This window comes from Chroicocephalus ridibundus, chromosome 2 (assembly GCF_963924245.1).
Source record: "Chroicocephalus ridibundus chromosome 2, bChrRid1.1, whole genome shotgun sequence".
In the NCBI taxonomy this organism is placed as follows: Eukaryota; Metazoa; Chordata; class Aves; order Charadriiformes; family Laridae; genus Chroicocephalus; species Chroicocephalus ridibundus.
This window is the reverse complement of record NC_086285.1, coordinates 114,563,161-114,580,157: the sequence shown is the minus strand read 5'-3', so window position 1 is coordinate 114,580,157 and position 16,997 is coordinate 114,563,161. Positions and strand designations below refer to the sequence as shown.

The 16,997-nt window shown below is 35.8% G+C and overlaps 1 protein-coding gene across 2 annotated transcripts in view; it reads right to left on the bottom strand.

The window, feature by feature from the left end:
• The window catches only part of LAMA1 (laminin subunit alpha 1), a 106,082-nt gene that overhangs the window by 14,412 nt on the left and 74,673 nt on the right, over nucleotides 1–16,997 (bottom strand). For both annotated transcript variants that reach the window (XM_063326584.1, XM_063326585.1), the window contains exons 34-49: nucleotides 16,344–16,442; nucleotides 15,427–15,538; nucleotides 15,099–15,261; nucleotides 12,586–12,796; nucleotides 12,230–12,346; nucleotides 11,979–12,142; nucleotides 10,718–10,856; nucleotides 9,412–9,505; nucleotides 8,052–8,168; nucleotides 5,824–6,006; nucleotides 5,355–5,509; nucleotides 3,517–3,660; nucleotides 2,738–2,871; nucleotides 2,383–2,533; nucleotides 1,717–1,841; nucleotides 571–721 (exon numbers count right to left, since the gene is read on the bottom strand). In XM_063326584.1, coding sequence (XP_063182654.1) covers nucleotides 571–721; nucleotides 1,717–1,841; nucleotides 2,383–2,533; nucleotides 2,738–2,871; nucleotides 3,517–3,660; nucleotides 5,355–5,509; nucleotides 5,824–6,006; nucleotides 8,052–8,168; nucleotides 9,412–9,505; nucleotides 10,718–10,856; nucleotides 11,979–12,142; nucleotides 12,230–12,346; nucleotides 12,586–12,796; nucleotides 15,099–15,261; nucleotides 15,427–15,538; nucleotides 16,344–16,442 — 2,259 coding nt within the window. The remainder of the gene's footprint in view (nucleotides 1–570; nucleotides 722–1,716; nucleotides 1,842–2,382; nucleotides 2,534–2,737; nucleotides 2,872–3,516; nucleotides 3,661–5,354; nucleotides 5,510–5,823; nucleotides 6,007–8,051; nucleotides 8,169–9,411; nucleotides 9,506–10,717; nucleotides 10,857–11,978; nucleotides 12,143–12,229; nucleotides 12,347–12,585; nucleotides 12,797–15,098; nucleotides 15,262–15,426; nucleotides 15,539–16,343; nucleotides 16,443–16,997) is intronic.

Sequence of the window (16,997 nt, the reverse complement as noted above, 5' to 3'; positions counted from 1 at the left end):
TCCTTCAGGAAAAGGAAAACCAGCACTTAAGTATGCGGTAAACTGCATGACATGACAATGAAGGTCTGCAGATGGGTCTAGGTTATATTGCTGTTGCAGGGAGTTTTATTTAATTTATTTCAGTTTACTGAATTGCCGTCTTATGGATTTAATTCAATATGCCTATTCAGTATCATATTATCTTTCTGGCAAGCTCATTTCCAAGAGATTTTACATTCTGCAAAGGTTCCTCCAATTGAACAAAACTAGTTTGTTGTCCCTACTGTTCCCTTTCTTGCCTTTAGTTAAATAATCATTCATTTGAGTCTAGAATTAAAAAAATTAGGAAAATATTTTTCATTGCTTAATTTTGCCCTTAGTATATGAGAATATTTGCTCTGAAGAGTTATCTCTAGGGTTCCTGTCTTTACTCCTTTGGAGTATGATGTCAATCACAGGTGATAATCTACACAAAGATAATAACATGTTTTAACATACACAAGCTGAAAAATAACAAAGAAGAAAGAAAGAAACCATCGAGTGGTCTAAACATAGTTTTTGACAGCTTAAGAATCGGATCCATTTTCTTACAGTGCCATTTGAAGCAAGATACAGAAGCAGCCCATTAGGTGAAAAGGTACTGAAAAATATTATTATCTGAGTCACTGTTGAGCGGAGTGCCTTCTCCACAACTGAGTATCCAGTGCCATCAAAATGGAATGAAGTGTCCTCATCCTGTGGGCTACAGAAGTAGAAAACAGAGTTAAAAATGTTAACTGAAAATTTGTGGTTTTCCAGTCATTTTTATATAAAATGTAAGAAAAGTTAGATCAATTGGTGTGGCCACCAGGCAGTGTGATTAGAAAGTGTGGAAAGAGACTTGAATCTTGATGTTATGAATGAGTAATTGAAGGATTCCAGCCAAAGGCCACTTTCATTATAGAATCTCACAATACATGATTTAGCCATGGGGAAGGAAGTATACAAGATAAAAAAATGTTCTTCCCTGATGTATGAAAAAAACCAACAATTTCTTAAGGGAAAAAATAATTGTTACAACATACAGCCTCTTACTTAAAACATATCATCCATTTATCAAAATGCTTTGCATAATTGCACTTACAATAAATTTCCTATTAGTCCCTTTCCCTGCAACATAATACTTGTAAAAAATATCTCATACAATCAAGCAGCACCCTCTGCTGTTTCTCCATGAAACGTTCTGCAAAAGGAATACGGTCAAGAGTATTTCTCTCCGATTCCTTAAACATAAAAATAGTACAGTCTCCAGTCTCCTTCCACAACAATTACAAGAACAGTAGCAAGTTCGGTGCTACAGTTTTGCTATGGTTTTGGTTGGTGGTTTGGTTTTTTTTAAGACTGCTTTACATTGTTTCTTGCCCTAGGGAAGAAAAATTATCTTGCTGGAAATTACTGGAAAACAAAGATTCCAAAATATTTTGGTTCACTGGCAGCCCCCATTTGCAATGCACAAAGTAGACCACAGCAACAGAACTCCTCTGAAAAAGTGATTAATCAAGTAACAAAATTCCATACAATGAAATTATTTGACACCAGTGGCACATTCAGATTAGTGTGTTCAGAACTCATGTTCAGAAGTTAATGATAAATGAAACACTGCAATTTGTCCAAGTTCATTATTTTCAGCTAACACAGAAATATGTATTACAGATGTAAATAACTCTAAATCTGTTACAAAAAAGAGAGTCCAAATACCTTCCAAAGCAGCCATTGCACTTGCCCTCTCTTTCCATGTAGTTCCAAAGACCGATAGATTTGCCATTCAGGGATGCCTCTCCCATGCACCCTTTAAAATGGGTCACCTTAACAGCAGGTGATTTCTGTAAGACAAGAAATACTTTATGAACACAATTAAAGTTAAGTACTCTGAAAATTATGCAGCCAAATTTTTGCTTGGTTGTTTTCCTTGTACTCTAACTTTGTTAGATATAAATCATAATAAAAGAACAACACGTTTTAGCATAACTATTAACAATTACCATTTAAATCATAATAGATTAGTTTTGCAGCAACTGAAAAAGTATAACTATAACTATGTCCTTGACCTACTTACATGCCTCATAGCATAAATAACAATGGCAAACTAAAAGAAGCCATGGAAGAAGGAAACAAAAAACAAATTCATTGTGTAATGTCTATGTATCATGCATGCACACACAGCCTGGCCTAATTACCACTTAACACTTTTCCAGGGAAAATTAACTTCAGGATACTAGGACATCCTTATAGCATCTCTGCTTTATGTTCAGAGTACCTGGCATTTCTTGAAGAAGTAACCAATTCATGGAATTATTTCTAAGTCAAAAGTGTATCTCAAACATGATAAAAACATTTTACAGAATGCTGATCTCAGAATTTAACCTTGATTTGGCCTCCAAGTCCTCCAATAAACATCAAGGTTGATTTGTTAACATCCAGTATGCTGGCTGTCCCTGGAGAGGTTGCAGATTTAGATGAAGGCTTCTGATTGGAGTTCATTTCCTCTATGCTGAGTGTACCTGTTTTTCCAAACCTGCCAAGTACAAATACTAATAAATAGTTTTGGAAATCACCAGGCTTAATCAACAAATGCTACTAGCTTCTTTTTCTAAGGACAAGAAAAATCTTGTCACTGGAAAACCTCAGAAGATAGTTTGTGTTGTTTATGCCAAGTTCACTCACAAAAAATAAAATCAATTTTCCTAACCAACATTTATGCCATTCTTATTTTAATTACCTGTTTGCATGTATTCTGTGCCATTTGTTGTTGTCAATTTGAAAATCAGGGTATTCCACTCTTGTTGATCCAGAGCCCAAATCCCAAAGAAGAGCTACCTTACCACGTCGCATCTCCACTGCAAGGAAGTCTGTCTGAAAAACAGCAGGGCTTATTCTAATACATGGCACCAAATGTGCAGTTTCTGTTTTGTGTATTTTAACATGTAACATTGAGAAAGTCTTTCCAGATTCAAGTCCCTACATCCCCTATTACAGCAGCTGACTTTTAGCAAAATTGGGCCCAGTAAGTTTTTACTCACTTTTACTTTTAATGAAACAAAAAAATTCAGTTTAGATACAAGTGGGTGAATGTTTTCTTTATAGATACATAAAAACATGATGTTTTTATGTATCTATAGATAATATAGTGCATACAGAAATATGCACTTCTGAGCGTATGTGAAGTGATTTACCAGTTGGTGAAAAAGTACTTTCACGCGATAGCATGCCACAAGGAGCTAAAAGCTGTGCATTTGTTAGGATTACGTAGAGAAGGAAGAGGAGGGCAATGTGACAGTGAGCCATAATGCTCCTTTTCAAGTGCTTTTATTCTCTACCTTTGAGAATCTCAGGAATCATGTAAGGCACAAAAATATTTCCACCCCTACCTAGTGAACGCATTTGTTGGCAAGGAGCCTCCCTCACTTGGATACTTAGTTCGAAGTCAAGCAGGAAACAACTTATATATGGTCATTTAAAATATCTGACACCTTCAGCAAATGTACACCAGAAACTTACCTTTCCATTGCTACCCAGGTAGAAAAGGAGGTTATCTGGTTCAGCAGTCTTCACATTGAGTGTCAAGGTGTTGTAATTCGTCGATGAAATTTGGGGTTTGTAGGCACGAATGCAATCTCTGTCTGCTGATACTGCAACTTTAATCTGGAGGGGGAAAGGAGGAAATGGAATCTAAACAAGTCTCAGTGTACACAGCACATATTTCTGGAATATGTACTTAGCTTCTGACCAACAAATGCAAGCCATTTGCTGAGATACTTTCATGCAACCTAAGTATTGCCACCTGGGTTAGAACTTAGCAGTCTCCTAGGTATCACTTGTCAAGGAGATTCACAAATAGAAAAGAACGAACTCTGTCATAATTCACTCATTCATTTAAGAGATTTGAAGCCAGTAAATTAAACTATTCAAACACCTCAAAAAATAAGAATAAATCTTGCATCAGAAGCCCATATGTCAGTAAAAGCCACTGTAATAATAAATAATATCAGAAAATAAAGATAGAGAAATTCAAAACCTTTTGGGGGAAAAAAAAAGGAAACATCATTTCTAGTTTATGTTAAGAGAAAATTTTAAAAAAAAAATTTATAAGGCAGACAGTCTGCAATAATTCTGGTTATTTCAAAGTTTTACAACAGTCTACATGATTATTCAAAGAATACATTTGTGAATATATTACAAGGTAAACACTGTCTAGTGTATTGATGGGACATCAACTCAAGCTAAATGCAGCCAGACTCCAAGGAGCTCGGTAGTGTATTGACACAAAACCCATTTTAACAACAGAAAAGCCTTAACTTAATCAACTTCACTGAATACGCCTGTAACAACTGAATACATAAAGCACACGTGGGCATATGTGTATGGAAACAGATATATAAACTTTCTCTCCTCTAATAAAAGTTTACAAAACAACAGAACAAACTCTCAAAATTGGAAAAGGGGATTTTGCTAAGGCTTCTTTTCATCCTGCCAGGAACCTCTGTGTTTTATGACACTTCAGACTATTACTCCGTCTTTTCTGCAGTGGATTCATTAAGCTTCAGTAGACTGTGACAGAGAAGCAATAACCATATAATTAAAGAGATTTGCAGAAAGAACTGAAAGCCTTTTATTTTTTAAAACAAAACCTCCCTAAATTTTACAATAACATACCCATACTGAAGCCAAAGGCATGCCAAAAATTACTGAGTGTAAAGCCATTTTCGTATTCCCATCACAGTTTAATGAGGCCCATAGTACAGTTGATTCACTTTTGTTGTCTTTAAGGGGGGAGCAGAGATTTAAAAACAAGTATATTATTTATCTTAAAGTATTCTGGATGCACGGTAGCTTCTTGCAAAGAACATATGGACATACCATGGCAAATTTATTGATAGAATCAACACTCTTGTTAAAAGATTTGTAATGATACTTGATGTTATATGGAGGTACCCCACATCAATCTCTAAAATAAGCTTAGAAATTAACATCTCGTCCTAAAAATAATAGCAGCACCATCCCCTCACTTGTCTCTTTCTCACCAAAATATCTCTGTGGTTGCTTTCTGACACAGTGTATTTCATTATTTTTTTAGGAAACAAAAGGAAATAGTAAATAAATTATTGCCTTGCTGTTCTGACTCACAAATGCAATAAAAAACTTGAAGCTAAAATTATAAAATGTACCAACAGCCTTTCCGGTATGCTTTTAGCATCAGTCAGTGTTCTTGGACTTCAGTGAGACCCTGGAACAACCAGGTACTTTTACAGTAAATAATTTTAGGCTCTTTATCTCAAAAGAATTTCCCTGCTAACAGTGAAAGCGAGGCCAGTTAAGTCTGGGATGATGGAACTTACTGATGCTGCCTGCTTGCGGGCCTGGCTGATGAGCTCTTTAATTTCAGACAGGTTTCTGTTCAGGTTCTCCTCTAGCATTTTCAAAGGTTTCAGACGATCCAATAAAAGACTTGCTTGTGCTTCGACTTCTTTAACTTGTTTTTCAGCTGTGATTGCTGCAAAAACATAAATGAAATGTTGACGCAGGTTGAAAGAGAAATGTACTGTTCATTGCTAAAATACTTAGCCAAGGTGGCCTGGTTTTGATCATTTTTTTTCAGCACTTTTAAACATCAGTAAGGAATATGCATACTTAAGGGTATCCCATGTGGCTCCTCTAGAGGTCTTTTTAAAAGTTAGCACATTTTTATTGAATTAGGAAGAAACCTTCAGTCCATCAGACTCCTATTTAATGCTTATTAAAATTGAATATTAGTACTGCTTCTGCAAGTAGTGACATTTCTAAAGAGCAATGAAGCAGCAAACTTACCAGCTTTTGATGAATCAGTTATAAGTTCACTAGTTTTCCTCAATGTGTCATTAACTCGGGACAATGTAGAAGAAGTATTCAGCAGCTTTTGACTGAAATCCCCAAAGTGACTTAAACCCACCACGGTACTGGTGTTTGCAGACACAGCCAGCTCTTTCACCTCAAGCATGTATTTCCTTGTATCTGAAACACAGTTCCCAGGTTAAAAAAAAATCACAGCTTTCATGCATACTTGGGAGTAATAAATGCCTGGCTTCATGACAACACACTTACAAATATAGTCAAAACACTAGAAGTCAGTTACATTCCTTTCATAGTAAAAGTTATATTTTTGTTTGTTTGTGTTCTTCAGTCTGTGAGGGGAGTTCCAAACCAAGACCTACTATGATCTAAATTTTGCTTAACTGTTGAACGCATCATGGCTTACAGAGTGGAGAGTGTGAAGCTGGAGTGCCAGGAGGCTGGTACAACTCCTCTCGCCCAGTTATTAAGTTGGAAAATGGCCATGGCTATGGTCCTCAACAAAAAAACATGGTAAATGTTCCCAAGCTGGTGATACAGATATGGATATAGTTATATAGATATAGTTATGTTTGTTCATGCATACACGCACACATGCACAGAGGTATATAATAATAAACTATATTATACACATAAATAAATAATAGAATTTGCAGGAATTTTAATTAAGATTCATCAGTTTAGATTTTCACATCTTTTGATCAAAAGACTTGATTAATCCAAGTTTTGAATTCTAGGAAAAATATTATATTTTTCGTGACCAGCTCTGAATACAACATAGACACAGAATGCAGTGATGGAGAACTTGATTCTGCCTGTCCCAGCAGGAAGATTATATGACTACATAAGGCTCATAGTGTTTTAAGTTCCCTAAATGAGTGTTGCCACCCAGAGTAACTAGTCTGGGACTTATGTTTTGAATGTTATGTTTCTCACCTGTGCAACCTGCTCTAGGTGAACCTGCTTTGGCAGGGGAGTTGGACTAGATAATCTCCAGAGGTCCCTTCCAACCCTTATCATTCTGTGACTGTGTAATCCTACAGAAAGCTGGTGAGGCAGAAGGTCTATTGCACCCTTTGCTTTGTGCTACGATCACTTATATAGTGAGCACACCACTCCGAATCTCAACCTGCCCCTTAGACTCCCCTGTGCCTGAAATAGTGGGAAGATGCTGCAGCTGGCACAAAAAACCTGATTTAGGTCTGCAGGGATCCTCCTTCACAACCAATACCCTATACAGAGGGCAACAACACCATGAATCTCTGCCCAGATAAAAAAAAAAAAAAAGAGAGAAAACTTCAAGAAATGTAACAAAAAACCTGACATCATACAATATTAAGCTGTGAGTTCAGGAGGACTGTTTTATGATTTTAATAATGCCTTAACACATTCAATGTGTACCTCCACATCAGACAGCATCCTGCAATTAATACCCAGCGTAACTTTATCACTAATATAACCCTTTAGAATGAGTTAAAAGCCTGAATTCTAAAATAGGTATTTCAAAGCTTTGGATTTAGCATTCTAATCTGGACATACACTACAACTCAACAACCCAGGCAGGAGGCCCTTATGAGTGTTTTTCTACCTTAAAAAAAAAAACATTACTAAGGTTGGCAAAGCATTTCAGACACTCTTATTCACAAGTTCAAAGACTTTTTCTCTATCAGTTTCCATGAACACTAGGTCTTGCCTTTCTCCAAAATAATAACTTTTTTCTAATAAGGGATTTTTTTTGTTTTGGAAAAGCACAGAAAGAACATTTTATTCGGTTAAATGAAATCTGTGCTCACAACAAGAAAACATTTAGATGCAGATTATAAGATTCACAGTGCAGTATAAACAATTTTGAAAGAAGCTATCAGAAGAAAGCAAAACCTCACAGTTTCACGCGTAAATTTCTGTCCATGCGGGATTAAATATTCTAGGACTTCACTCTCTTCTCATCACTGTAATTATACTGCTTTCAGAGCCCCTCCTGATTTACAGCAGTGTGAAATGGGAATAAGACTACAGGCCTTATATAATAACCCAGTTATGTTTCATTGGTTTCCTAAAAAAATGGAAAATATTCCTTGTAAGGCATGAGGCCAAACAAGTTTCCGGTATAGTTTATTGCTAGATCTCTGCAATCAGACAATGAACAGAATTAGGACTGTACTAGATGGTTCTGTAATAAGGAAAATGCCAATATAAATTTCACTTACCATTAGGCAATGCTCTTAGTGTCACCAGGGAATCATTAAGCTGGTTGACAATTTTATTAGTACCTTTCTGAATCTTTTCTACTTTTTTGTTCAATGCATTCAATCCAAATAAAAGGCCTATTGAAAGAAATAAGTATGATTTTTCTGGGCATAAATAAATACCATACAACCCACACAAACCCGATGTTTAGGGATAACAAGTATTCACTCATTTAATGGCACTTTTTTGTTTTTTTCAACAGAAAGAGCATTTTACAAACAGGAATGCAAAATGAATGCAGTATGCACGGATAAGCTCCTTTAGGAACTGTTCCATTCAAAGTTATGCTTTTTGGCCAATTCCATCAGACAGAATTGGTAGAAACATAGTCAGAAAAATACTATAAATTAAAATGATTTCATGATTGTGAACAATTTTTATGATGTTCTTCGCTTTTTGTTATATCTGACAGGAGCCATTCAAAGAAGCATTTTTCTTTTATTTATTTGTGATCTGTTTGCAGAATCCTCTCACTAAAAATAAAAATATGTAGAACAGAAGGGGAAAAAAAGGTATGTATTCTGTCCATCTGAATTACATAAAATGCATACATATTTGTAAAGCCATTGATTTTAAAAGCAAAGACCATTTTACAGTTACAATTTATCTCTGTGAGACATTCATTTTCTGTCCAATTTCATCCAAAATTTCCCGTAGGGCCAGCCTCTGCTCCCACACGAACTTTGTGTTCAAAATGCTTTTTTGAACTTCCATAGTGCAGACTCCAATGCTTTGCTGTCTCTTTGGAGTAACAAAAAAAACCCAAAGTGATTTCAGAATTTATAGAGGGACTCTGAGTCAAAAGGCACTTTGTACAGACAAAAAAAGTTCAGCTTGTTTCTGTATTTCAGCTGTCTAGAAAGAACAAGTAAAAATGATTCTGATTTAAATATATCATCCTACATACTTGTGTAATCCATGATTTATTAGATAAAATTGGATGAATGTATTTCTTCAAGAATTATGTTTGTTCTTCGTCTACTGCACAATCCCTAATGATTTAATTGGTAACATTTGGAAAAACAGCCATTTAAAGAAAGCATTGCTTGGAGGTAAATGAGGTATAGTGAAGGCCAATTTTTTACATGTTTACGGAGAAAAATTATATTCTTACCTAAAAAATTAAAATAATACATGACTGCATAATACATTAATTTTAATTGTATAAAAATGTGTATGTAGTCATATGCAGGATTTTATCTTAGTTTATGCTCATTTAAAGAAACCAAAAACACACCAAAAAAACCCACATTAAAACCCCCACAAAACAGGATACAGAAAAAGAAATAGAGGCAGAAATGCGAACTCTGAAGAACTGACCATCACTTTTTTTATTCAGATTTTTAGCTTCATTCTGAAATTTGGAGCTAAGTAGTAGAGTTTCTTTTCCAAGAAGACTGAGAGACTCCTCTGGCTGAAAAACACAGACGTCAGTTGCCACATATGAAAAACAGAAATTCAACTGAAAGCATTAAAGTATCTGCGGATTCTACTTCAAGTTACTGAACAGTCTCATTATTTATGAGATATTCTATTTATTACCTTATTAAGCATCAATTAAAAAAGTACAAGTTGTAACCATTTTTCCAAGAATGTGACATTGAATCTCTTTGTGAGTTAATAAAAAGAGAAGACTGCGAAAAAAACCCTACCAAATTCTAGTTTGAACACTGCTACTGATTTAGTGTTACCTTTTGGAACAGCAGTAATTCTAGTTCCAGGCCTAAGTTAAAAAATCCTAGCACAGTCTTTAAAGTGTTCTTTTAATCCATTTCTCCAACTGGAAAATCTACAAAAGTACCTTGAAGGATTTATACTGTACAAAGCTTTAATAAGGCTGAGTGCTCTAAAGTAACACGCAAGCTCACAAAACAATGCCAACTGTTTTGATCACTATCATGTAAATATGGTCACATATTTGTTTCTCCAGTCCCGTGCATGACACTTGTAAAACATAGCCCATTCCTTCCTTGGGTTTACCATCACAAAAAGCAGAATGAGATAAAAGGGGAGTAAATAGAATACTATGAAAGTAATAAGGTCAGACTGGTAACTGCTCAGGTCTTTTTAATCTACTGTTTCAATAACAAGCTGATAATCTTGGAAGACAGAGGGATGGCAGTTGACACATAAACATACATGTGGTTATAAAAAGTCCTAGACTAAGCAAAATAGCCACGGTGGGGAATATCTAGATAGAAATGGAAGAGGGACAGATCAAATAGGGAGGTGGCTGAATGATTCCAAAAGTGGAAGGGAACACCAAAGGTTTGGGAACTTAAGTTCTACAGGAATGCATGTCAGATGACTGATATAAACACACTCATAGAACCAAGTACAGTCCAGCTAACCACGCATTAGACATTAAAAAACAAACAAACAAACAAAAGGTAGACAGTACTGTGGCAGACAGAAAAGCAAGATAAACAGAAGATGAAATCTGGTATACTGTTACTGCCTTGGAGTACAGATTCAAGATACAGTATATACCAGTTGGTAGGACTGGCTGCCATACATGCCTCCGTTAAGAAGACTCAAATTTCAACAAGTGCAAAAACAATTAGAAAAAATATTCCAAAATGAGAAAGGGAAAGACATCACTTAAAATACCAATATTGATACTTACTAAATCCAAGGGGCCATTCATAACTCTAGATGCATCATCTGCCAAACTTTCTGTTCTTTCAATCACACTTTTAACGCTGGAGTGGGTATAGACAGCAGCAGTTGTGTTCAGAGTCACATTTCTTACTTTAGAGAGGCCACTAGATAGAACGTTAACAAGTAATTTTCTTTTCATGAGAGTATCTTAATCAAGCACTAAATTCCATGTCTTCAAGTTACAGCATGTGCATCTTTCTAGAATACATGATGCACTCAAAAATTGAGCACACCTTGCCCTATGTTGCATAAGGGGCTTTATGTTCATTGTTTTGAACTAAAAAAATACTCCAAAGAAGGCTTTAATCTAATTTTTTTTCTATTTTATTCCTTTTTGTTTATGGTCAATTTTAAATTTATAAAGCAAATTAAGTGACATTTTGCATGAAGAACAAACAAATTACATCGGCTAAACAGAACAGGTTCCTAGCTAGAGCTCAAAAGCAAAGTAGAGAAATACAGAGCCTAGAAAGAAATCATAAGTATCTGAAAGCTATTCTGTATTAAATTTTGCTTTACTGAATTTATCTGAAGGCTTACTGAGAGCAAAATTTTCTGTTCTCAAACTTAAAATACATACAAATTTTCCAATCTGTTATGATTTAACTGTTAACACAAATATCTGCTGACTTCAAAAGACAAAACAGCAAGAAGCCTAGAAGAATTCCTGGGATAGAAAATTAATTTCCATTGAATTAACTGGAATGACTTCCCAACTTTCAAATTCTAGGACTGCATTTGAGTGGATTTGAGATTGCAACCCGCTTATTTCTGCAAGATGCTTTGAAAGCAACAAAATGGAATAGCTTCTTGATGAGATTGAGAGATACATTGTCAGGAAGTATTCATACACAGACCAGAAGCTTCTCTAGTCATACCATGAGCATACTCATACTATACTCACACTATACTCACTGAGCATTTAATAATTGATTAGATACTGCAGTAAGCCAGCCACATGAAATGCAAGACTAATCAACCCCCTCTATATCATTTAACAAAGGTGCATTGCATTAAAAATAAAGAGCACTTGAAATGGCGAAAAAAAATTTATTACAGAATCATAGAATGGTTTGGGTTGGAAGGAACCTTTAAAGATCACCTAGTCCAACTCCCATGCCATGGACATGGAACTCCTTGAGTGGATTAAGCTACTACCTGATGAAATTAAATTTGACAGACAGTACTGTAAATCTCTCCTGAATTCGTATTTCTAAGTCTCCTACCTCTCTAGTGCATCTGCAAGCCTTTGGAACTGGGCAGCATGGTCCTCGGCTCTGTATACCAAGTCAAGCACTCCTCTCACAGACATCTGCATCACCAGTTCATCCACGTGGTGTCGCAGTTTGGTGCTCCACAGGACTAACCCATCCTGGTGGCCCTCCAGGTTCTGCACAACAAAATGGTTTTCTTTATTTTTTCAATAGCAAAATACACCTGATAGTATCAAAGAGGATGTTAAAACTTAATAACTTACAGATGTAGAGTTCTTTACATCTTGGGCGAGAGCAACAGCAATGTTCACTAGGTCCTTCCCTTCTTTAATGAGCATGGTCGAGACTTCTTCACCTTGCTTTATATTTAGCTTCTTGTCCTACAGCATAAATCAAGTGGTTTATAGTAGTCTGTAAAGTCAGCTAGTACAGATGAGTTCACATATTACATAAACAGTTTTTGGTTTTCAAACAGGGGTCTGCTTTCCTTTGAGTTTTTAAGGTATTGCATATATTAACACGTTTAAACATATACAAATATAATAAAGTCTAAAAAGCAGCTTTTAAACACACTTTCGTATTTGGTATTTCTTATGCAACAATGGTTGTCCAGTCTTACATTTAACTCTGCCAGGTTACTAGAGATAAGAGGAAACAAGCGATTGGTCTCATTGATGTTAGCAAGCGCCTTATTCACCAGGTCCTGGGCATCTTGCAGTCTGCTGTTGTGCTTTGATAAGAGCTGGCTTGCATCCTTTTTCAGTTCAGCAAGCTCCTGCTGGGGTGTAAGATATTCTTTCTGAACCCGGATCAACAAATTTTCTGCAGCTCTGACAAAAAGAGGAATCAGAAAAATAAATAAATGGCAAAGGAGAAACTTGAGCATGGGTTTCTTGAGGAGAAACTGGGGTCACGTGAAATTAATTTAAATGCATCTTCTTACGGAAGTCTTCAGTTTTTTTCTCTAATAACATACATACACATTAGCTTAGTTACTCATCTTACCACACAAAAAGATGACTGCCTTGGGGAGAGGGCAGGAATACAGTTCATAAACTTTGTATGTGGTTACGAGAGGGGAAAGGGGCTAGGATAAATCACTTTTGCTTGGACTTAATTGGAACATCCCCCACATCAAAACCTCTGTGAAACATCCCTCTGGGACCACTCTATGTCTTAATTGTAGTGATTCATATTTTGAATGTAGGATCAAAACATCATTTATGAGGACTGATACTGGAAAGAAACAAGTAACCAGAACTGAAACACGTATACCCAAGAGTCCTGAAAATTTTAAATATCAAATAAAAATAAATAGCCTTATTAAAATGGACACTAAAATGAGCAATCTCTGCACTTTGTCTTTTGAAATCAGTAACAGACATTATCTAGGAAATACCAAACATCCCCAAATTTGTCAGTTGTTAATCACTTCAGCTGTTCTACTTGGGAATATCTGCATCTCCATTTGAACATTTTCCAGTATTGAAGGAATTGAACTGAAAATGATCCTAGAATTTCCTTTGTTTCTCTCTGTTTCAGCACATACGCTGCACACTGCAAACAAAAATGTTTGCCCCTTTTAATCAGATTTCAAATCATATAGATCTTTAGCCAAAGCAAAAGAAGCATTGTTTGTTTCACAATTATACACAGCAAAACACATTCCATCATCCTTATTGAATAGCAGATGTGCGTTTGCCTGTGTTCTTAAAACTAATAATTCAGAGTCCTTACACTCAGAAGCCACAGCCTTAAAACAATTACAAGAAAGAAAGTATTTTACAGACAGTAGTGGCTTCTATTTCAGTGTAGAGTAAAAAGATTATATTTCACACTATTTGGGAACTTTGCCTAACATGGCAAATGTGTGGAGACCTGAGTTACAAACATTGCTTGACAGTATGACATCACAAACTCAGTAAACTGTGAGCCATGTGGTAACTTCTGCTCCTTGAAAAATGCACTGTCAAGCTGTTTTTTTAAATCACTTTTGAATTTACAACTGCATTGCATGATAAATTCTGCAGAGCAAACAATCTTATAAATCTTATTAACTCTCTTCTTCGATCTGTCAAAGGACACTTAGAGAACTTTCAGAAATTTCAATAAAGCCTGTAATTGCAAAAGTTAATTTACAAATGCCTTGTATAACAGCTCAAAAGCTGATATTGAAAGTCAGAACATTCTATTACTATGCAACTGGTCATTTTGAGACATTTTTGTGAGTGCAAATGCTATTTGAAGTTCCTAATAAATATAAGAATAAATGGTACTATTCTACTCCATTTAGTTTCTATACAATTTAATATTAAGTACAAGGACAAGCACAGAAGTCTGTTGTACAAAATCAGATATGCTACCAGTATAAACATTGTATCCTGCCTAATCCAAAACACTTAATAAAGAAAAGTCAAATTTTCAGAAATATTCCACTCTGATCTAAATCTTTGTCCCTTGAAGCCAATGTTAACATTCTTACAGTTTTTGGTGGGCTAGGGCAATAATTAGTGTTTCTGAAGTTAGAATAAAAATTTTGCTGACTGTTGGAGCAGTCAATGTTTTTATATTGTCAAGTCTGGCAATATGCACTAATAAATAACGAATATAAAAGCCATTTTAAAATAGTCTTAACTGGGGACAAATCAAGACAATGGAATACAATCTTAAACAGTGGCTCAGAATGTTGAAACAAGTGCCTTGGTTTCATTTGCAAATCTATGTGATACATATTCCAGTGACAATAAATCTCCATATCCTTCAGCAGAACTGACATGTCCTGGGCTTGACTGAGACCTGAGACAGTTCTATGACGTTTCCTAGCCAAAAGCAACAAGGAGATGTGCATTAGGGCCAGATTTGAATCAAACCAAAACCACTGAGTCTTTTCACTTATTGCAATGGAACTTTGTCCAAAGCAACAGGCTTTGGCTGCATTAGTATCACATGGGATGCCCAAATATCTTCAAATAATGTAACTACAAATTCAGAGTTCATATAGCTCCACCTGGGCTAGTTATCCATCACAATGCCTCTTATTATGGCGTAATGTTTCTCCAGATATCTCTCCAAAAAGCAGTATTGCACAGTATAGACATATGTGAAATGAAGTTTTCAGTAGAACAGGCTTACTTTAGGACACTGGTAGCATTATGATGCTGCTGAACAAAATCTTTCTTGCGCAAGGCATCCAAAAGGGCAGAAATATCATCCTGCAGGCTCTGAGATGTAGCATTTGACAGCGGGAGATCCAGGCCCAGTGTTTCATTCAGTGACATAGCAACTTCAGCAAGTTCTAAGTAGGAGAGCAAACAATTTAGTCACACCATTAAAAAAAGAGCATACAGGAACCCCCTGTGCAAACTGCAGCACTTTCCATGTAAATAGTTCTTTAAGAGTTGCAAAGGAAATAACCTTCTAAATTCTGTAAAGAAGTGGAAATATCTTAAAAGCAGGATACCTTTGATGGTTGTATGTACTGTGTCAATAAATCCAGTCAGTTCTTGACTTTTATTCCTGGTTTCCTGAGTCATTGTGTTAAGCTGACCAGCTTTTTTCAAAAATCTAGATGACTAGAATAAAACCAGAGATCATCTTTGAAAGTTCTCCTAAAATTAATTCACGATTAATTCACAACATTTGTCTATGGTTTTACACTTTTTTTCCCAATATTGAGAATACTTTGCAAGAGGAAACAATGTTTTTTGGTGAGGTAGGCCTAGCTGATTCATAAATCTCTGATGTTTCCATGCTTGCAGATGCCTTAATTAATTGAAAGTTCCCACCACTGATATCAGTGAATTGTGTTATCAATTATTTTCATAATCAATAAGATTGTAACTACCAAAGCTATTTCTTTAGTAAAGTAAGCAATATAAATGTTGTCTACTTTTCATGTGGATTTTCAACAGATTTACTTCTGCTGAGATCATTTTAAACACAATACTATAGGTATCAAAGACTTTTTGGTGAATACTGAGCTGTGACATAATTGAATAAGCACCAGGCTAATACCAGCATGAAGAAAGTATCCCTTTCTCCAGTTTTAGGGTCTTAAATGATCACAGTACAAAAAGTCTCTGAACTTTAACAGCAACCATGTAAATCTCCTGTACAATATCATGAAACACTGTAGTTTGCAGAAGAATTCCACAGACCAATTAACTCTCCTCCTCAGAAAGACTACAGAACAGACTGAAGTCTTTCACTGAACTCTACAAATTTAAAATAATTTCTAAATAGCTCTTGTCATTTATGTACCATAAATGGTACATTTATGAGTGTACCTATGAATCTCAAAGGTACAGTTGAAAATGTACCCTTGAAATCTCAAAAGATTTCTCCAGAAAAGCTACAAATAAAGAAGACCGCACCTACCTCTTCATGCAGCTGATCAATTCCTCCTGATAAACTCAAAAGACTTTCTTTTGCTGTAGCTAATGAGTAAGCTGGATCTTCTCTAGGAACTATAGACCCCTACAAGAAACAAGAAGAAACACCACACTGTAATTTAAGAACTCTGTTGTATGTCCGGAAAAGTTCTGGGAAGAAAATAACTATGCACACTATTTCGGTTGTTTATATGTTTTAAATGACTGATTTGCAAAGCACGTAAGATGATGTAAAATAATTACGCACATACAGTTCATGCAACGAAGTCTGTCACTTCTTTAAATAAGAAACCAAGGATCCAGACATGTCATTCTTTCAACTGAGTAATAAGGAGGAAGCCTAATTTCTGCTTTCCTGATTCTCAATTTCGACACAGTCTGAGCTGCCCAAATAAGCTACTTTGAGAAGTTCCAAGGCCCATCATATTAAATGTCTTCCATCCAGTCCCACAGCTGCTACTGTATTGGCAGCTGCTCTTGTCAAAACAGCTGCATCTAGAGTATATCTGTGAGGATGACCTTGGAGAGCTCTTAGTTCCCATGTCAAAACCCAGTGCATGGCACTCAGGAGTTCAAGATCTTAGCCCTCCAGACGCAGTAAGTTAACACAAGCAGCCCTGCAGATCCTCTCACCAATAAG